The following is a 21,944-nucleotide window of genomic DNA, read 5'->3' as shown; positions in this document are numbered from 1 at the left end:
CTTCTCCAGGCTGAACAGCCCCAACTTTCTCAGCCTAAACTTACATCCATTATTTCCACTTATACCATCAGAGAAACCAACTCAAGCTGTCAATAAATGATTTGTGGCATCTCTTGAGTCAGCTATTATTGCTCAAACTAAGTCAACACAGGATGTAGATTTGTATCAGATGAGAAACTGTCCCTGCAAGCTCTGAAACACTGAGTGCTCTGTATCCTATCTGAAGTGCCCGTTCAGAAAGATGAAGTATTCCATAACTCACAAGTTTATAGCCTTAAAAAATGTGTGAGCTGCAAAATAAAGCAGCATTTTGGGAACAAAAAGGTACCTGTGAGTTGAGGCTCTGCCACTGTTAACACCCTGGTCAGTAACAGTCACTCGTGTTTGCCTGGACTGCTGTGATGGAGCAAGAATCTGGGGTTTGCTGCTTCCAGGAGCAGTATCCAAACTCTCATCTGTGGTTGGGATAGAGCTGCTGGTGTCATACCGTCCTGGCAGAGGTTCTAGAACCAGTGAGACCTGAGGGACAGAATACGAATAGCATTTTGTTCTTTTCTTCATTAAGCCCTACACACATTGCATTCAACTTTACTTGTCATGCCATGGAAAACTGTTGCTGTTCTATGCAGAGTAGTATTTATGTCATGCAGTGATGTAACATCAGAAAACTGACATATTTATAACTACTTATTTTATATTCCCTGTTTTCAAACCACAGGTAACTATCTTGCAGCATAAATTGCCCAGATTTGGGGCTGTAAAGGAGAACTCCACCTTCTTAATCCCAGATTTCAGTATCTTCTGTAACTTCAGCCCAGTGAGGCTCTGGGGAAGTGTTAGAACTGAGCATCTGGTTTGAAATCTGCTCTTAAAACTCACTCAACTTTGTAAAGCTGAACTATGAAATCCCAAAGAAAACACAGTCAACACTGGTCAGGATTCATAGTTCATTTGCTACCTGAGTTCATGAATGCCTTGGACAGGGACCAGCTCTGCAGTGCACCTACTACAGCTTGATCCAGGCACAGATGTTACAGCAATACAACTTACAACTATAAATTACAAAGAGCAAAGCCATAAGGAGTACCTGCAGCTCTCCAAGTTTATCAGATGTGGGTGAAATGATGGGGAAAACTCCACTAATGGGATGGCTGGGTGAAAGCTGGGACAGGCTGGTGATTTGTGCTCTGCCAATGGGAAGATGGTCCAGTTTGGTCATTACCTCCAAGACAAGCACACCCATATCTGTGAAATTAGGAACAGCTTCATTTCAGTCTCCTGCAACACGGTCACAATTAAACACAAAACCTTTTTGTTAAGATGACAGAGATAGTAGGGCTTAACAAAGAATCATAGAATCATGGAATGGCTTGGCTTGGAAGGGACCTTAAATCTCACCCAGTTCCAACCCCTGCCACAGGCAGGGACCCCTTCCACTGGAGCAGCTGCTCCAAGCCCCTGTGTCCAACCTGGCCTTGAGCACTGCCAGGGATGGGGCAGCCACAGCTTCTCTGGGCACCCTGTGCCAGCGCCTCAGCACCCTCCCAGGGAACAGCTTCTGCCTAAGAGCTCATCTTAATCTCTCAGAAAGGCTCTAGACAGACTCTATTAGGCTTGCATTAATTTCCTGCAGAGCTTTCACTAAATTAAGTACCTTAACAGCCTTAAAAGCTCTCCTGGATATCTTCTTATTCTTTACACCCTTCTTCACACATTCAAAAACTGGAATGCCTATTTAATATGATATGGATAACAATAAAAATCACCAAATCTTGACACTAGGGGACTACAGGAGATTTCAGTAGTTTGCAGACCCAAAATGCTAAAGCTGACATTAGAGAGATTGATGCCAGCAATTTCAAGCTGAGACTAAAAGCCTTCCAAATCAGGAAACCAACCTAAAAAGCCATAAGTGAGACCAGGACAGGAGTTACTTGGTGAGTAAATAACTGCTTGGCTCTTTCAGGGCTCCCTGTAGCTCTGGGGAGGGTGAAGCATCTCTACCTGTGAGGTAGGCAGTGAACTGCCTGGGCCCGCAGCGCACTGGGTAGCGAGCAGTGGTTCTCCCTCCTGGCTGCCCTGCTCGGGAGGGGGGCTGGAAGACGGTGCCATCAGAGGTCTCCCCCCACCACCTCAGGCGCACCAGAGTGGCAGCAGAGGGTGGCTTTGGGGTTGTCCAGAGGGCTCGGGCCACGGTGCAGCGGAGGAAGTAGCGCAGGGGTCCCTCCACAAGCGGTGGTAGGCTGGTGGATGCAGGGATGTCATTGAGACCTGTGGAGACAAGGGACCAAGTGGTCAGTGGCTGTGGTGGTGAATCCAGCCCTGTCCTCTGGGCTGCTCCATGATCTTGGGAACTGAAGGCCTGCTTGGATGAAGCTTGGAGCAAGCTGCTCTAGTGGAAGGTGTCCCTGCCTGTGGCAAGAGGTTGGAACTGGATGAGCTTTAAGGTCCCTTCAACCCAAACCAGTCTCCATGATAGACATGACTTTATGCATGCCCATGCATGTGTGTATGGATCATTGTAACAATTGTATAGTAAATTCTATTGACTCAGTTTACAAGATCCACCTTAAAACTGCAAACTGCTGCTAAGTGACACTTGTAACACTTTAAATGAAGAGCTAACCAAGTCTGAGACTACGACTAGACCCAGCTGCACCCAGGCTCTATAATGGGTTTAAAAGCAAGGGGGTCTATTCTGAACCTCACGACTCAACAGGAGGATTTCCTTAATCCCTGTATTTCTTCCATTAGACATAAGCCACTGTCCAAGTCTGAAACTCAGACTTGAACTGGCTGTACCAAGGATCCATAATGAGTTTAGAAAGGAAACCTTGTGACTCAACACAGGACAGTCTGCCTTTGTGCCTTTGAGCTCTGTATCAGTAAGTTTAAGCTCGATTTTACCTTGATTTCCCTTTGTATGCTTCACCCATGTAATAAGTAACAGAGTGAACCTTGCTATCGAATCCTGTTAGTTGCACCTTTAACCCAGTCTATCCCTCACTGCAAGAGACCTTGAGGGGCTGGAGCAGGGCCAGAGAAGGGAATGGAGCTGGAGCAGGGCCTGGAGCACAAGGGTGATGGGGAAGGGCTGAGGGAGCTGGGGGGTTCAGATGGAGAAGAGAAGGCTCAGGGGGGACCTGATGGCTCCCTCCAAGTGCCTGCAGGAGGATGGAGCCAGGAGGGGCTGGGCTCTGCTCCCAAGGAACAAGGGATGGGACAAGAGGAACCGGCCTCAAGCTGCACCAGGGCAGCTTTAGATGGAGCTGAGGAACAATTCCTGCCCCACAGGGTGCTCAGGCATTGGAACAGGCTGCCCAGGGCAGGGCTGCAGGCACCGGCCCTGCAAGGGTTCCCAGCCCGTGGAGACGAGGCCTCAGTGCCATGGGGCAGGGCTGGGAATGGTTGGACTGGATGAGCTTAAAGGGCTTCTCCACCCCAGCTCATTCCATGACTCCCTACAAATCACCTTAAAGCCGCTCGCACCAACACCTCTGACAGCTGTACCTCGAGCCCCTCACTTCTCTTCCTCCCTCCAGTGCCCGTCCCCCACCTCCGGTGCCCTCCCCACCCCCCTCCCGTCCCCCCCCAACCTCCCTCCGCTGCCCCCCCACCTCCCTCTGGTGCCCGTCCCCCTCCCCACCTCCCCTCCGGTGCCCTCCCCCCCCTCCCCTCCGGTGCTCCCCCCACCTCCCCTCCGGTGCTCCCCCCACCACCCCCGGTGCCCCCCCCACCTTCCCTCCGGTGCTCCCCCCACCACTCCCGGTGCCCCCCCCACCACCGCTCCGGTCCCTCCCCTCCGGTGTCCCCCCCACCTCCCCACCGGTGCCCGTCCCCCCCCCCCCCCCGGTGCCCCCCCCACCTCCCCTCCTCCGGCCGCCGCTCCCCTCCGGTCCGTTCGCCCTCGGCCTCTTCTGCCTCATCCCGCAGCGCCTCAGCCCGCCCGGCAACCGCCGCCTGGGCGGGAGCGGCCGCGCCTCCTCAGGGCCGCACTTCCGGAACTACAACTCCCATCATGCACCGCTTCCCATAGCCCTTTATAGGGACACGGACTACATTACCCACAACCCCCCGGGAGCGCCCTACGGGTGCCCGCAGGGGGGGGGGGGGCCTGCGCTGTGGTGGTGCCGCGCGGCGGCGCTGTGAGGGGAGGCCGCTTCCGGTGGTGCGGAGCGGGGGTTGACGGTGGCCGGGCTCCGAGGGGGGGTCCGCGGTGTGTCCTTGTGCCTCGTTCCGCCTCCTCCGCCCTCATGTCGGCTCTGGAGAAGCAGCTGCACCTCGGCCGCCTCCCCCCGCGGCCCCCGCTGCCCGGCGGCGGAGGCCAGTCCGGCTCCAAGATGCGCATGGGGTAGGTGGGGGAAGGGAGCGGCGGCTGAGGGGATGGAGGGGGGCTCGGTACCGTGGGCCTGTGGGATCGCTGTTTAACTGGGGCTGGGGGGTTGTTAATGGGGGATATGGAGAGAGGGGAGGTCGTTTTGGGGGTCTGCAGGGAGGGGTGCTCGTTATTGGGGTGTTTGGGGGGAGGAATGCTCGTTTTGGGGTGTCTGGGGGGATGCTCGTTACTGGGGGCTCTGGTGGGAATGGTGCTTGTTATTAGGGGCTCTGGAGAGGGGGTGTTCGTTATTGGGGTGTCTGGAGGGAGGGGACATGTTTTAGGAGGGGGGTTGGAGGGAGGGGGTACCCATTTTATGGGGATCTGGAGGGCATGGTGCTCATTCCTGGCTGTCTGGAGGGGTGTGTGCTTGTTATTGGGGGGTCTGGAGAGAGGGGAGGTCATTGGAGGTCCCCCCCATTACTGGGGGTGTTTTAGGAGCAGGGGATCCTCTGTGGAAGGTGGCAGCTGAGGGGAGAGGGTCCCCATGTGTGGGCAGGTTGGGGGGCTCTGTCCTTAGCAGGGCTATGGGATGCTTTAGGGGATGGGATGCACATTATGGGAAGGCTCAGGGGCTGTGGTGCTGATTGCTTGGGGGGGCTTAGGATGGCAGCATGATGGGTGTCCCTGGATGCTGACATGATGGGAAGGACCAGTCTGACCCTGCTCCCCCATAACAGCACCAGGACCCGGCTTCTGCAGCCTCCTCTCCTTGGTGATAGAGCAGGCAAAGGTGTCACTGCATGCAGAGTGCTGGGGGGGCTGGTGCTGGGGTGCTCTTCAGCAGCTCTTTTCTCCTAGTCCTTTTGCCATCTGTGTTTGAAGGGAGGATCCAACGGGTTGTGATTTGGCTGGGGGGTACCTGGAGAGGTGCTGAGGGTTGGGGGAGAGGGTGTATTTAAGTGTTACTCCTCAGCAGCAGGCACTTACATGAAGCTGTACAGGAGGTGAGCTCTGCACAGTGACTGAAATCCCTGCTTCAAATGATGGGAAATCTGGGATAGTCCAATGCAGCTGTCATGTGCTTTATGTGTGTTAGAAACTGAGAGAAGATTGACAAGTGTCTAGTCCTAGAAAGGACTGACTGGAGAAGAACAGCTCTAACACTGAGTCAGAGGGGCTGGAAATGGGATGGCTTTGAAGGAATGTGGTGACTTCACTTCCAAAGGTGTGAGGAGAACCTTGTCCTTCCAAGCAGGTGCCTGGTTGTGGTAAAAGGAGAGCAAGATAATCATAGAATCATGGAATGGTTTGGGTTGGAAGGGACCTTAAAGCTCCTCCAGCTCCAACCCCTGCCACAGGCAGGGACCCCTTCCACTGGAGCAGCTGCTCCGAGCCCCTGTGTCCAACCTGGCCTTGAGCACTGCCAGGGATGGGGCAGCCACAGCTTCTCTGGGCACCCTGTGCCAGCGCCTCAGCACCCTCATAGTAAAGAATTCCTTGCAGCAGGGCTATGGCTTGGTTGCAGAGATGGAAGTTGCATTGGCAAAGTGAAGGAAGCTGGCAGTAATCATGGGGAGCTGAGCTCAGGAGAGCTGGGACAGAACACATTGAGAGCCCTGTGCCAACATGTAGGTTTAAGCAGAATGGCAGAGACATGGAGGATTGATTACACCTAAAGAAAAGGTGTTTGCAGGACTGGGTGACTTTCTGATCAAGGCTCATTGTCACAGTATGGAATGTGAGGTCTGGATTGTCCCAATGACCAGGGATTGTTCCTCTGGAGGTGTTCCTCATCACCCTCTGTGAGGTCCATGTGTGAGCGGCAGGACACAAAGTGCTCTATTTGGAGGATAAGAATACCCTCCAATTCCTATAGGAAATCTCCTTTGCCTTGGTGCATGGAATCAGATAACTGAAAGAACCAATGGAAAAGGCAGCTACAGGGCTGGGACTGAAATAAGCTCTTTAGTATTTATGGATGGATGAGGACTGCTTCTCCTCTCCTTAAAACAGAGTTTAAGACCTTTATTTCACACCTTATTATTTGTATGGTACTTGGAGAGATGTAATGCAATTGATGTCGTAGGTATATGAGCTAATACTAACACATCTTCATCAAATACTGCCTTTAATATGAATTATTTTATAGCTAAGCTTCGTGTGTTTAATGGCACGGCTTTGAGGCTAGGCAATAAAGTTGTATTTAAGGATTAATTTGTACTGTTAGTAGAGAAATAGGCATAGAGAGTAGGAAGAAGAGGTTTTGGATGGCTTTTGGAGGCAGTTAACCTCTCAGGGCTGCTGTGTTCTCTCCTGTATCTCTTGGGTATCTGAAACTGAGAGCTGGGACTCGGGAGCTCCATTTCCTGATGTATCAAACCAAGGGGTTAAAACCAAGCCACTAAACCACCCATTTGTATTGTGGAGTCTTGTGTTTCACAGGACTGATGCATACAAGGCTAGATGTAATGTTCAATAGACTGTTTAATTCTGCTGGCTCTGTTCAGAGTTAACCAAACCAACCCTTATGCTGTGCACAGTCTGCAAACCCACAGTATTTCTAAGGGAAGAAATAAAGTTCTTGTTTCTTCCTCTTGTTTCATCCCATTTAACTTTAGAGTCTCATCCCTTTTGGTTATGTTGTGCAGTTTTGAATGTGCTTTTTACATGTTCAGTTCACTGTAAACTCTGTCAGCACCCACCTAATTCTTTCCATACAGCATGCCTACACCTGTGGCACCATGAACGCACAGCATGACACATGGCTTGGTGAGTGAGGTATTGCTAAATAAATACAAAACCATTCAACACTGGTGCTAAGGTGGCTTTAAAGAGGATGAAAATCCTGTTGCAGCCCCAAGGAGCAGGACTTGGGGTGCTGGGTGAGGAGCAGCTCCCCATGACCTGGCTGCAGTGAGCACTGGAGCCCAGAACCCCCCCGTGTGCTGGGGGCACCCCCAGAGCGTGAGCAGCAGCTCAGAGAGGGGATCCTGCCCCTCTGCTGTGCTCTGGGGAGACCTGAGAGCAGCTCCAGTGCCTAAAGGGGCTGCAGGAAAGCTGGAGAGGGGCTTGGGACAAGGGCCTGTGGTGTAGGGGGATCCATGCTATGCTGTGAGACCTCGAGAGGCAGTAAAGCTGAAGGAGGTGATGGGTTTTTCATGTGCCTCTAATGGGCTGTGTCATTGCAAAGGGCTGCCCTGCTGCGGGATGTGTTTTCACATCCTGGTGCTAATTCTTATTAGAAATAAGACAAAAGTAAAGGCTGTTCAGTTCCTGCCTGAATGAGGCACTGGCAAAGCCCTCATGGTATTTGTTGCTTCACTTACACAGGTAAACAAGCACCTTCTAATGAGCACTTCCAGGATCTTAGAGTGGGTTTGATGATGGACATCTGTCATTGTACACCTGTAGGGTATTTCTGCTCGTGCAGTGCTTGTTAGTGCTAATCCTATACAGGAATTTATGTAAAGCTTTGTATCTTGCCAGTGTTTGAGGGTTTTTGAACACTTTCTGTTAGGGAAATGATTATAGAAAGAGGTGTATTTCCTACAGTCCTATAATGCTGTAAACCTCTGCTTCCTTTCAGTGTGTTTGAAAGCATTGGTATGAAATGCAGTGTTGCTGTTAAGGAGCAAGAATTCCCTTGTCCTTTGCTTTCAAAGCTGCAGGGCTCAGGAGCACTTTGCAGTTGTGTAGTGCAGTTGTATTTTTGCTTTACTGCTCTGACATTTAGTAAATCCCTTTATGGATGATGTTCCAGTTGTGTGACATGAACACACCTGCATCCAGAGAGACTTATCATGGAATCACAGAGTGGTTTGTGATGGAAGGGACCTTAAAGCTCCTCCAGCTCCAACCCCCTGCCACAGACAGGACATCTTCCACTGGAGCAGCTGTTCCAAGGCCCTGTGTCCAACCTGGCTTTGTGACTTGGGTGAAAAGGTGACAAGGACTGGTGGAATACATGGACAGCAAAGTATAAATTACAGGTGAAGTTTTGCTGTTTCATGGCTCTTGATGCAAAGCAAAGATGGAAGAGTTCTGCAGGGTGCTGAGGTGCCTTAAATGGTACTGACCATCCCTCCTAAGTGTGAACGAGAGCTCCAATATCTGTCTGAAGATCAACAAAGGTGATGGATGCTGGTGTGGCAAGAGCTTTGCCTCTGATCCTTAATCAGTGCAGTTGTACGCCAGGAATACAGGGGACTGAACCATCAACCTACCTTTGTGTGGCTGGCTCATTTACTTCTCTCTGGTGAAGAGTCTCACAGGAGACACCTGTGGTTGGATGTCAGCATCATCCAGACCCTTGCTTCTGAACACAACCAGCCTGCAGACTCGGTACTTTGTTCCTTTGCCTTTTATTCTCCCTGCAGCATCTCTGATCTCTGCTGTGATCCTAAGCTGTGATTTATTGTTGGACAGCAGTGCCCAAACCTGGATGTGCAGCTTCAACAGTGGCTTTCACACAGCTGTGAACTGGAAAGACCATTTCATCTACCTTTGTAGAGGAGGACTTCATTCATACATCTCAGCAGGACTGTATTATTTTGGGGGTATGACTGACCCTCTACTCAGCTTGTGGGCTGCAGTTCTGTGTGGCTGCTTGTGTGTGCTCTGCATTCATTTCAAGTTACTTCTACCTAGGTTTAGCTTACTCTTAGCTAAGTTTAGCTTTATTAAGATTCACTTGAATACAATCAAGTGTAAGATTCCATAGTCAGGCCACCACGAGAGAATGTGATTTGTTGTACAGAGAAAAAGGAGTGTGATTTATGGAGCTACAAATACAAAAGCCTATAGTGAAATAGTCCTTAAAATTCACACTTTTACAGGGAATAAAAATAAACTAAAACATCCTCTTTATTTTGCTGTGTTGAGCATCTCATGTTTATGAATCTGTTTTATTTCTACACCTTGAATTTCTGGAATTGAAGGAAGGGCCATTCAAATGGGTTTAAACTTCATATCCAACAGTGCTGGCAAGCTGATTTTTCCATGGCTAAATGCTTTGCATGCAGTGCAAGCATTTAAATGCAGTGCACCTCTTAGTATCATGTTAGACACTCTCTTTTTACTCTTCCCTTCTTTATCAACCAGGCAGATGGTGTTATCATGACTGTGCTGGGGTTGAAAGCAGATCATAAGAAGGAGAGAGTGGGGTAAATAAGATTGCTATAGGGAAATAGGAAAATCATTTACTACAGCACTGAGGTTTCTCAAGCTTCAGTGATCCTTGGCCAGAAAGACAAGTTACAAGCCAGGATGCTCTCTTAAAACCATTGTTTGAGATTACTCTTGAGATTGTTCGTTCTGAAAATGACCTTTTGCCATTTATACTGAGGATTCTCAGCCATAATAAAGTGTTAATGTCTTTTTCGTAATTCACTAAAAGATTAACACATGTTTCAGTAGTTTGTAATAATCCAGCACCTATTACTGCATTGAAATGGGTGAAAAGAGACTTATCTGTCCTTCTCTAGGTGTCCCTGCCTGCAGCAGGGACCCCTTCCACTGGAGCAGCTGCTCCAAGCCCCTGTGTCCAACCTGGCCTTGAGCACTGCCAGGGATGGGGCAGCCACAGCTTCTCTGGGCACCCTGTGCCAGCGCCTCAGCACCCTCCCAGGGAACAGCTTCTGCCTCAGAGCTCAGCTCAGTCTCCCCTCTCTTGGGCAGGTTCAAGCCATTCCCCTTGGCCTGGCCCTCCAGGCCCTTGTCCCAAGCCCCTCTCCAGCTTTCCTGCAGCCCCTTTAGGCACTGGAGCTGCTCTCAGCTCTCCCCTTCAGGAGCCTTCTCTTGTCCAGGCTGCCCCAGCCCAGCTCTCTCAGCCTGGCTCCAGAGCAGAGCTGCTCCAGCCCTCGCAGCAGCTCCATGGCCTCCTCTGGACTCACTTCTTCATGTATCTGTCCTGGAGAATCTCATTTGAGCAAAGTGCCCAAATCAAAGAGCTCTGTCCACGTTGCTTTGCCTGTGGGGCTGCAACATGAAGTTGAGTGCTCTGATCCATCTCTCTGGATCTTAGCTCTGTTTTCAGCTCCTGTTCTTTCCATGCTTCCAAAGTAATGGTACACATGAAAATGCAAACAGCAGGATGCTGGATCCTTGACTGTGTGAAACACTGATGTTAATATCTAAGTAAAACCCCCATCTAGTTAAAATGGCTGCTGCAAAAGTGCTTGGACTGTTCTTTTATGATAGCACAAGATGTATGCTTATGGTTCCATCATATTTCATAGCACCTCACATTGATTTCTGCTACCTTGCTTCCCTAAACTACAGCCCCCTGCCCCCTGCAGGTACACGTGTGTGCACCATCCAGCAGTACCCTCCTTTGATGCTGTAGCACTCTCCTGCTTGTATTAAGTGCTCTCCAAGTGAATTATCCAGCTGAATCATGTTTTATGTCTCTCTTTGACTTGAGCAGGACGTGAAAATCACACCAAGAGGAACTGGAGCTTCATTTTTCAATGTTCACTTATTTTAAGGAGCAAATTCATCAGAAGTGGTGTTTGAAATTGTCAGCATCTTGGACGTGATTGGTTTGAATCGCTTGGTTGCAGTGGAGCTAATATCAAACTTCATGGTCAGAGTCCTATGGGGAAATCAAATACAGGAGTTTGCCAAGTCACTGGTGAAGCCAGAGGGTTGAGACCCTCCCCTCAGCAGCTCCTGAAGCCTGCAGCAGCTGCTGCATTTGCTGTCTGATTTTGTTTGAGTTTAGCATGTGTTTGCTTACAGAACCAGCAGCGAGAGTTAAGGATCTGGATGGGATTTGAATATGAAAGACACTTTGCTGTTCACTTCTAGTGTATGAATAAAAATGATGTATGAACATAGAATTCCAGCCTGGTTTGTGTTGGAAGGGACCTTAAAGATCCTCCAGCTCCAACCCCTGCCACGGGCAGGGACCCCTTCCACTGGAGCAGCTGCTCCAAGCCCTGGGTCCAACCTGGCCTTGAGCACTGCCAGACCTCCAGGATCTCCCAAGATCTTTTCATTATCTAGAAGGGCTTGTTGGGATCAGTCTGTGCCATTCACTCATGACAATTCCAAATGATTTCTTCCTTTTGAATCCATTTTTTCCCCCATGAAACACTAAAAAGTGTCTCTGCCTGTGGCAGGGGTTGGAACTGGATGATCTTTAAGTCCTTTCCAACCCAAACCACTCTGGGATGCTACAATTTTCTGTAATCAGCATCTTTAAGGCAGAATTTACAATATTTGCCTTGTCAATTTAATATTTCTAAATACAACTTCCCACCTATGGCACTTATTACATACAGATTATGTTTTATTTGCTTTGGTCAGGATCAAATACAGACTCATAGAATGATTTAGGTTGGAAGGGACCTTAAAGCTCATCCAGTTCCACCCCCTATTACAGGCAGGGACCCCTTCCACTGGAGCAGCTGCTCCAAGCCCCTGTGTCCAACCTGGCCTTGAACACTTCAGAAGCTTTAAATACAGACTTCCAGGAAGCAAACCCACTAAAAATGGATCACTAAAAATACTTCCCCTGCTTGGTGCAATCTCTTCAGTTTTAGGAAAATAACTCAAAAGCCCCTTTAAGAACTGATGAGAGGTTTGTTGAGCCACGTGGGCTCCTGCTGCTCCAGGATCTCTTCAGTATGTGTTCAAGGCCAGGTTGGACAGAGCCTTGGGTGACATGAGCTAGACTGAGTCATCCCTACCCATGGCAGGGGGCTGGAACTGTATGATTTTAAGGTCCTTCACAACCAAAACTATGTGCACATAGTCCCTACATGATGAAGAGGACCAACAGCACAATAGGGTGAAACGAGCTGTAGATGATGCCCAGATTTTGCTTTGTGATTCCAGTTTCCTATGTTGGCTTGGAGTATAAGGAGCATTCTAGAGAAGTGCTTATGTCGGATCCATTTGTGGCTTGGTCTGATGGAGACATTCAAAAGCAGTGATTAGCCCTCTCTGTTTAAATATTTGGTCAGCAGAATACTGCTCCAGCAAAGGAAGGTGCAAAATCCCAGCTGCTGTTGATGGGTTTGCTTCTAATTCTGGGTGTGTTGATGTATCCCTAACAAAACAGAAGCTCTAGAAAAGGAACAAATCAAAGATATTAATTCTTTTCTTCAGAAAAGAAGAATTCTTCCCTCTGAGCTCAGCCACTGACCAACCTTCTGCTGTCACCAGGTGATTTGTGGACACCTACACATTTATTCTGCCTTAAATTCAGCATTAAATCAGAGAGGTTTAACATAACTGTTCCCAGCGTTATTTGGAGGGGAATATTTTGCTTTAAATTAGAATCTACAGATATTTGCATCATAGGTGACAAAGGGTTTAAATTTCCAGCTCCTCTTTGCTTTCTGCTCTAATTGCCCTGCAGACCTTGGGGTTCTGGTATATATTATTCCCACATACATACAGCACACAAATAATAACTTCTTCTCTGGGAGTGTTAACTCGTCTTAAACTGAATTTGAAGCATTGGCTGATGCTACTAAATCCATCAGTACCACAAGCAGTGGCAAGTTCCCAGGAAAGGGCTTGGCTCTGGTATCATGGGTACCTCTTGCAATCTATGAGATAATCTTTATGGATCTGTCTTGGTATTGGCATCTTCCTGCCTCTTGCATGAACATTTTAGCTGTGGTCCTTGTGTTGGACCTCTACTGTCAGGAATGGTGTTGGAATGGGATACGGAAATGCTCATAAGTCTTTTGATTGTGCTCTTGTTGGGTTTATTTGTTGGTTTTATCTCCCATTCAGATTTGCTCCAAGCAAAGGATGTGGAACATCGACCAATCTAATTCACTTCCTAGGAATTAGGGATGGCAAAGTGGAACTGAACAAAGTTTACCCTTTTCATCAATACTTGCCTCACAAATTCAGACTATGGCAGTGTGATCAGGCCAACCCTGTGTGGGTTTGTGCTGCAACTGAGAGGAGTAGTCTGTCTTGTAATGTTCTCCAGATGCTGCTTCATCTTCTCCATTGTACTGTGCTTGGATGGATTTGCAGTTAGCCAGGTAGGGAACAGGTCTGAAAGATCAGAGCAGTTGTGGCTGCCCCATCCCTGGCAGTGTTCAAAGCCAGGTTGGACACAGGGGCTTGGAGCAACCTGGTGCAGTAGAAGATCTAGTCCATGCCATGGGTTGGAACTCTTCAGGCTCTTTCCACCCCAGACCATTTTATGTGTCAGTGCTGTTGGTGACTGCAGGGTCACCTTGTCTGCCAGTTCCAGGAGGAACAGCTGCCAGAGGGCTTGAGACTGATACCAACTGCTCCAGGTTATGTGATCTGATGACAACATCTGTTAGAGAAAATGAGCTGAAGAGCTTCACTCTGAGCAACGGAGATGGAGTCAACTTAACTTATCCTTGACTTCTCCTCTGCCCCCCTGTCCCACATAGTCCTGGCATTGTGCATCATAAAATCATAGAATGGTTTAGGTTGGAAGGGGCCTTAAAGCTCATACAGTTCCAAGCCCCTGCCATGAGCAGGGACACCTTCCATTGGAGCAGCTTGCTCAAGATCTGACCAGATGAGGCTCTGTAAAGCTTCTTGCTCTCCATCCTGTTCTCTACTCTTTGAATCCTCTTCACTTCTATCCTGAGATTATTGATGTAGCTGCAGGTACAGTATTCCAGACATGGTGGCACCAGTGCCTCATGCAGCAGATGTACAGTCTGTGCCCCAAGCTGACATCCTTTGATGCCTGAGAATCACACCCCAACCAGGGTCACCATGCTGTCACTGTCCATCACAGGACCATGTGTCCTGTCCTGTTAATGATCCTGGGTATGTGACTTCACTTTGTTAGCTCTGAGAGCTGTCCTTCATCTGTCAGAAAAGGAACAATTCTAGGTCCTTCTATACCTGCTCTTGCCTATGCAGGATGATGAATATTTTCTGTGTGGCTTGGCTATTGGTACCTGATTTTGGTGAGTGTTGTGCTTAATATTCCCTCTGGAAGTTCTGAATGCTTCAAAACCTGGTAGAAACATGGGGTTTGCTGTTTGGGATAGATCCTGAGCCCAGTATCATCAGGGACAGCTGAAGCTGTTTCATGTTATTGCACTTCGGGCTTGTAGCATTGGTGTGTGACTGCAGGAAATTCAGTTCTTGCTTTTTGTTATGAGGAATTTTGATGCTAAATATCCCAGACTTGTGCCTACTTGTGATTCATGTGATTTTGTACCTCTCCTACACAATATGGGTTTAATGTCAACAGGCTTCTGTGTTCCCTTCCCTTGTGTAATAGTGGCTGTCCATGCACTAACCTCATTTCACAGACATGAGTGACTTCATAGAATCCCAGCCTGGTTTGGGTTGGAAGGGAGCTTAAAGCTCCTCCAGCTCCAACCCCTGCCACAGGCAGGGACCCCTTCCACTGGAGCAGCTGCTCCAAGCCCCTGTGTCCAACCTGGCCTTGAGCACTGCCAGGGATGGGGCAGCCACAGCTTCTCTGGGCACCCTGTGCCTCAGCACCCTCCCAGGGAACAGCTTCTGCCTCAGAGCTCAGCTCAGTCTCCCCTCTCTTGGGCAGGTTCAAGCCATTCCCCTTGGCCTGGCCCTCCAGGCCCTTGTCCCAAGCCCCTCTCCAGGTTTCCTGCAGCCCCTTTAGGCACTGGAGCTGCTCTCAGCTCTCCCCTTCAGGAGCCTTCTCTTGTCCAGGCTGCCCCAGCCCAGCTCTCTCAGCCTGGCTCCAGAGCAGAGCTGCTCCAGCCCTCGCAGCAGCTCCATGGCCTCCTCTGGCCTCACTCCCACCACCACAACTCTTCATCTCCCAGCAACTTGCTTGAGGATTTCCCATGTTCTGCCTCCCTTAAAGAGAGTCCACTTATAAACTTCCTGCTCTCACAGTCCCAGGTTACCAGGGAGCTCCTGATGTTTACCACATTTATGGATCATGTTGCAAGGGCTGTAACCAGGACGATGACAATATTTCCTCATCACCTGCAGTTACTCAGGACAGTCCAACCTAAACCAGCTGTAACATGCTGCAGCAAAGGCTGCCTGCAGTGGAACACCGCATCTATAATGGTGATGAAATTTGTTGTTGCTAACTGCACATCCTGCCTATTCAAACTGGAGAAGGGAAATGATCCAAGCTGTGGGCAGCTCTCTCCATCTCCAGCATGAACCAGAAATGGTACGGAGGGAGCGCATGATCGGCGCTGGGATGGCTTCCAGGCAAGGGGACAGTCAATAGAGCAGGAGTCTCAGCTTGAAAACTACATGGACCAGGCAGGATGGGGGTATAGTCATGAGTATTGTGGAGAACAGGCAAATGTGGGCTTCGAAGCAAACAGGACTGATCCTTTGTGCTCAGAGCCCAGTTGAATCATGGCACTGTTGTCACAGGGGCTGTGGAAGGAGCTCTGGAAGATGCTCCTGTTCTCTGTGATGAGCTAATGGAATCTGCCTGTCCTGAATGTAACAGTGCTGAGGATGCAGCCTCTGGAGATGCCAGTCCTCTAATAGTGAAAATCTGGAGGCAGGATGTAACCTGTTCACTGCTTAACCCTTTCCAGAGCATTTCTGTGCTGGCATCTTTGGACAAGGGCCTGTAGGGCCAGGCCAAGGGGAATGGCTTGAACCTGCCCAAGAGAGGGGAGACTGAGCTGAGCTCTGAGGCAGAAGCTGTTCCCTGGGAGTGTGCTGAGGCGCTGGCACAGGGTGCCCAGAGAAGCTGTGGCTGCCCCATCCCTGGCAGTGCTCAAGGCCAGGTTGGACACAGGGGCTTGGAGCAGCTGCTCCAGTGGAAGGGGTCCCTGCCTGTGGCAGGGGTTGGAACTGGATGGGCTTTGAGGTCCCTTCATCCCAACCCATTCTGTGACTATGAAAGGTGCAGCTGTGCCCTCTCCTTGCATCCCCATTGCTAACAAAAGGCTCTGCAATCAGGATTTGCCTGATGACTCAGTTGCTGCAGAAGCTGTTTCTCAGGCTCACAGTCACTCAGCAAGGCTAAAAGAGTAGTGCTTAATTTTGGCAGTAACATAATTAGGCTCCATTGGAGCCCAGGATACAGGATGAGTAACAGAGCACCGTTGGAACAGCCTTTTTGCACTTCATCTCTTCTGGGGGAGGCAGGCAGCAGAGAATATAGATACCAAGCCTTGGTATGGGGGTGAAAACCTTTACAGGGGAGCAATCCCTGTGGAAGGAAGTTCCTCCTGAATTCCTGGCTCCCTAAGGAAGTAGCAAAGAACAGGCAAAGCTCTTCAGGTGGGTAGAAACAAAGCTCCTGTTCCCCTGAAACAGAAACCAGCCACCCCCTGAATGCTCCCGATTCACTTCTGTGGGTTTCCAGACCTCAGTGCTGTTCCTGTCAAATTCCAGGTAAATGGGATCTCACACACCTACCCCAAGCCAGAGAACATTAATCTGTGTTAGTGCCACAGCCTAATCTCATACTCAGATTAAAGGAAAAATATCACATTCCAACCTGAGCCTTTCAGAGAATGCTGTAGATCAGGAAGAACATCCCTGGTGGTGTTCAAGGGCAGGTTGGACACGGGCTCCAGTGGAAGGGGTCCCTGCCCCTGGCAGGGGTTGGAGCTGGAGGAGCTTTAAGGTCCTTTCCAACCCAAACCATTCCATGAGTGTGTATTTTCTGAGTCACTCTAAGAACATAGTATCTTAGAATCATCCAGGCTGGAAAAGCCCTTTAAGCTCATCCAGTCCAACCATTCCCAGCCCTGCCCCATGGCACTGAGGCCTCGTCTCCACGGGCTGTGAACCCTTGCAGGGCCGGTGCCTGCAGCCCTGCCCTGGGCAGCCTGTTCCAATGCCTGAGCACCCTGTGGGGCAGGAATTGTTCCTCAGCTCCATCTAAACCTGCCCTGGTGCAGCTTGAGGCCGGTTCCTCTTGTCCCATCCCTTGTTCCTTGGGAGCAGAGCCCAGCCCCTCCTGGCTCCATCCTCCTGCAGGCACTTGGAGGGAGCCATCAGGTCCCCCCTGAGCCTTCTCTTCTCCATCTGAACCCCCCAGCTCCCTCAGCCCTTCCCCATCACCCTTGGGCTCCAGGCCCTGCTCCAGCTCCATTCCCTTCTCTGGCTCCAAAGTGTTCATTGGTCTTTTTATTCTGTGATGCTTTTCTCATGGTCATTATAGTTAAAGGACAGATCTGGGAGCACATCCTGAGTTAATGTAACCCTGTTCTTTTCCTTCACAATCCTGCTGTTGCCCTGCATACTCTATTGAAATAGAAATCTGCTTACAAGTATGGTAAAGCTTTAACCATTGCAGTAAATTCCATGAATCCTGAGCTGTGATTGGAACATGCTGCTGCTGCTAACTTCAACATAGTGGCTTTTATGTATTCTGCTCTCACCAGTGTTCCTAAGTTGGTTCTATGTAACACAGTGCTCAGTTCTCTCCATAGCTGTTCTGCAGCCACTCAGCCTTTGGAACAGGTTGACTCTCCAGTTGGGTGATACTGCTTTTATAACCAAGAGATTTCTAGGAAAGCTGTAATCTTACAACAAGCAATACACGGATGCTAATAGTAATCATTAGCAAATAGCTGGCACTCTGCTTTTCAATGCTGTGGTGTCAAGGTGACTTCTGAATGGGACTTACTCTTTTTCCTTCCATTGTGATTCATGGGGTAAGTCATAAATTTAGGATGGTTTCCTGAGTTCCTGAGCTCTCCAAGTCATGCCAGCATCAGGCTTGCTGTAAGGCTAGAGATAGAAGGGTGTTTTCTTTATCTCAGCCTGGACAAGAGAAGGCTCCTGAAGGGGAGAGCTGAGAGCAGCTCCAGTGCCTAAAGGGGCTGCAGGAAAGCTGGAGAGGGGCTTGGGACAAGGGCCTGGAGGGCCAGGCCAAGGGGAATGGCTTGAACCTGCCCAAGAGAGGGGAGACTGAGCTGAGCTCTGAGGCAGAAGCTGTTCCCTGGGAGGGTGCTGAGGCGCTGGCACAGGGTGCCCAGAGAAGCTGTGGCTGCCCCATCCCTGGCAGTGCTCAAGGCCAGGTTGGACACAGGGGCTTGGAGCAGCTGCTCCAGTGGAAGGGGTCCCTGCCTGTGGCAGGGGTTGGAGCTGGGTGGGATTTAAGGTCCCTTTGACTGAAACCAGGCTGGGATTCTGTGATTTAATGACTTTAGCTCTGTTTTGGGGCAGCTGATCTGTGGCTGCAGAGGGGGAGGTTGTACAGGGACAGCATCACTGTGTGCCCTGTTCTTCTTTCCCCTTGGCTGAGTTCTGTGTAGTCTAAAACACCATGGTCCAGTCTTCCTTAGTATTACTTTACAGGATAAATACTCTTCCCTCTGTGTCTTCACTATTTACCCTGTGCATCTTTGTCATCTCCTCAGTAGGAGTAACAGTTAGGTGGGAAAGAAAGGGAGGATTTCCTTAGTGATCATAGCAACACTGATATTGTAGTTGTATGGGAATTTCACTAACACATCATTTGCTTCCAGTCCACTGGTGTGTAACTGCTGTGTTCTCTTCAGTGAATCTAATGACACCTGTATTTAAGTGAATGACTTACTGATGTTTTTTGTCTTGCAGCCCTGGAAGGAAACGTGACTTTTCACCAGTGCTTTGGAGCCAGTACTTTGAATCTATGGAGGATGTCGTGGTAGAAAACGAGACTGGCAAGGATATATCCTTTTTTTTCCAGATGGAATTGTTCTTATTCTGAGGGACTGGAGCAGTTTTATGTGTTATTTAGTTTATTGGGGTTCTTTTCAACTTTTTAATGTACCACTATTCATCTTTCAGTTCTTCTTTTGCAGCAATCAGTAACTAGAGCTGTCCCTTCTAAACTGACAGTGAGGATGCTGTGGCTGCCCCATCCCTTGCAGTGCTCAAGGCCAGGTTGGACACAGGGGCTTGGAGCAGCTGCTCCAGTGGAAGGGGTCCCTGCCCATGGCAGGGGTTGGAGCTGGATGAGCTTTAAGGTCCCTTCCAACACAAACCTATGATGATTCTATGATCTGATTGTATGGGAAACACTCATGCTGCTCCCACTAACACAAATGACACAGAGGAAGCAGCATGTGAGTTCCCATATATACACACCCAAGCAGTGGGTCCCTCCTTGCACCTCAAATTATCAGTCCACTGACTTATGTGCAGACTGGGGAACTTCTTGCTCTGACCAAGGTGAAGGAGTTGCTGCCATAATAGTCTTCTGGCAGCATCAAACCAAGTTTGACTGCAGTGGTTTCATCTCCAAGGTCTCTGCTTCCTTTACAAACATTCATATTTCTTCTGTACTTCTTTTCAAGCTGACTCTTCACTACTCTTCAGTTGTAGTTTAATCCAGTTAAGAGCAGTCATCCTCTTTTAGGTGCTCAAATTGCTGTTATGTCCATCCCATTTGCTATCTGGGAGCTTCCCAACGAGCATAGTGTGTGCAGGTGCTGGGACAAGGCTTCCCATCAGTCTTACCTTTGCCTACAGCTCTGGCAAAAGCAGGTTTGAGAGGTACTTCCAGGTCTCTTGACCTAATTACAACATGAAACCATTGTAATCAGTGTTTAAATAACACAACCTTGTAGTTTTAATAGTTGCATCCTTTTTAAGCATGCATATTCTAGCTTGGCCATTAGGAAGAGTAAATTTCCAAGCTATTTTCCTCCTAATACCAGCCAATTTAGAACTGATTCTCTAATGCCAGCAGCATATTTGAAACAAGACAATTCTCTATGTTGTTTTGCTCAGTTTGTCATTGTTTTCTGTTCAGAGGCATTTTTCCAGTTAATCCCATTAATTCTCCATGTTTTGCACCATGTCTGCTTTTGATGTAAGGGCTGTGCACACGCCTGAGGCTTCGTCAGTAGTAAAATGAAAAGGATAATGGACCTATTTGCATAGGTGATGTCCATAAGCATCCCAGGTTTAAGCAAATCTTAGTTGGTTGGGATGTATTCAGCTCCCTTTAACAGAAGCTTGAGCTCCTGTATGAAAGGTTGTGGACAGATGTGTGCTGAATTCATGAGTGGAGCTGGTGCCCACTGGTCTGCCCCAGCTACCTGCAACCATTCCATCACCTCTCATGTGGACAGACCCCAGCTGAAGAAACTGCTTAAGCTGACACAGCGTAACTGAAATGCCATAGGGAGCACCTGCATGAGCTGTTTGCCACCAGCAGATCCAAAGGGAGCTGCAGAACACCAATGAACAGCCTCATCAGTAACAGAACAAGCAGGGTTGGGTTCCACAGAATGCTTTTGTTCATCCCAAGAACAGGAGAACAGTGGAAGGAGGTGAAGTGTCTTGGATCTGTTGGTCATGGTCCTGAATATGCATCTCATGACTTCCACTTCTGCACCTTTCCGTAGGTGACATTGGTTTTAGTGGTGGTTCAACTGATTTTTCTCTATCTAAATATATACTGTAAGGGATTGTAGCTGCTCTGGTGAAGCATCTTTGCTGTGTGTTTTCCAGAGAGTAATTACGTTGCCTTAAAAATCTCATTTCCTGGCTTATCTGTCAGTTTTCCTTGGAAGTAATAAGAAATCAGATCAAATCAAAGCATGCTCCAAAGGGCTGGTCATGGTTTGCTTTTTCTTCTAGTTCTTCATGGAGTCATGGAATGGTTTGGGTTGGAAGAGACCTCATTCAGTGAGGATTACATGGAAGAGGAGACCTGGGCAGCGAGAAAACAACTCTTGAAGCTTAAATTGAGTTATATTTTGTCCAGGTTATGCTTGCACGTTCCTGTTGGTAAGAGGACAAGTCATAGAACCATAGAATGAACTGGGTTGGAAAAGCCCTTTAAGCCCATCCAGTCCAACCATTCCCACCCCTGCCCCATGGCACTGAAGGCTGTGAACCCTTGCAGGGCCGGTGCCTGCAGCCCTGCCCTGGGCAGCCTGTTCCAATGCCTGAGCACCCTGTGGGGCAGGAATTGTTCCTCAGCTCCATCTAAACCTGCCCTGGTGCAGCTTGAGGCCAGTTCCTCTTGTCCTATCAGGCTTTGGGTGCACCAGGATGGACACAAACCCCTGCTGGGTACTGGGGACTCTAAAATAGACTCAGCCAAGTAAGTTCAAATGTGGAATGTCCTTAACTGTTCATACACTTTTCGAATTTACAAGAGTGGATTGGAGGGGCCTGTCCTGCTGCTCTTACACGGTGGAGGCCATTCTGCTCTTTCCTGGGCTGTATTCACTGTAAGTAACCTGCTGCTTCCTGCAAGTATGTATCTGTGGGACTATAGTCATGTTAATGTGGAAGGCAACTCACCTCTCAGCTATGTTAACCACAGGAGAATCAGTTCAGGAGCTCTCTTATGATCTGTTTTGCACCTGATTCAGGTCTTCTAAATAGTTCCTGTGGATTTCCAAGGCATTTCTCTTCATACCATACCCATTTATTTTCCAGAAGGCTGCTTTTTCCTGACTACCAGTGGAATTCCAGCAGCTTTATCTCATCCTAATATTATCTTTGTGTGTTGAAGCCTTGTTTGGCATGTCAAGGAATCTCCTTTGGTGCTCAAGCAACCCTGAGGTGGTGTCAGTAGGGGAGTGAGTGTGGGGACTGGCCAAACAAACACCTGTCACCCCATTCCCTTTGGAAAATGAAGGGAGTTAAGGAAGGAAACCTCTCAAGGATGACAAGTAAAGTAAAATCACTTGTAGGGTGTGATTTTTATTTGGGACCTTATTAATACAAGGACTCTTTG

At 49.0% G+C, this 21,944-nt stretch overlaps 2 protein-coding genes across 2 annotated transcripts in view; one reads left to right on the top strand and one right to left on the bottom strand.

The window, feature by feature from the left end:
* The window catches only part of C2CD3 (C2 domain containing 3 centriole elongation regulator), a 46,950-nt gene extending 43,024 nt beyond the window's left edge, over nucleotides 1–3,926 (bottom strand). Inside the window, exons 1-4 of the mRNA XM_034060131.1 lie at nucleotides 3,866–3,926; nucleotides 2,005–2,271; nucleotides 1,088–1,245; nucleotides 329–519 (exon numbers count right to left, since the gene is read on the bottom strand). Of these exons, the coding sequence (XP_033916022.1) occupies nucleotides 329–519; nucleotides 1,088–1,245; nucleotides 2,005–2,271; nucleotides 3,866–3,926 (677 nt within the window). The remainder of the gene's footprint in view (nucleotides 1–328; nucleotides 520–1,087; nucleotides 1,246–2,004; nucleotides 2,272–3,865) is intronic.
* A 218-nt stretch (nucleotides 3,927–4,144) lies between these two features.
* PPME1 (protein phosphatase methylesterase 1) overlaps nucleotides 4,145–21,944 on the top strand; it is a 31,417-nt gene continuing 13,617 nt past the window's right edge. The window contains exons 1-3 of the mRNA XM_034074427.1: nucleotides 4,145–4,351; nucleotides 18,821–18,914; nucleotides 21,340–21,432. Coding sequence (XP_033930318.1) covers nucleotides 4,254–4,351; nucleotides 18,821–18,914; nucleotides 21,340–21,432 — 285 coding nt within the window. The 5' untranslated portion in view covers nucleotides 4,145–4,253. The remainder of the gene's footprint in view (nucleotides 4,352–18,820; nucleotides 18,915–21,339; nucleotides 21,433–21,944) is intronic.

The sequence above is a fragment of the Melopsittacus undulatus genome, chromosome 2, assembly GCF_012275295.1.
Source record: "Melopsittacus undulatus isolate bMelUnd1 chromosome 2, bMelUnd1.mat.Z, whole genome shotgun sequence".
NCBI lineage: Eukaryota > Metazoa > Chordata > Aves > Psittaciformes > Psittaculidae > Melopsittacus > Melopsittacus undulatus.
Note: the sequence above shows the minus strand (reverse complement) of the source record. Positions and strands in the feature narration are given on the sequence as shown.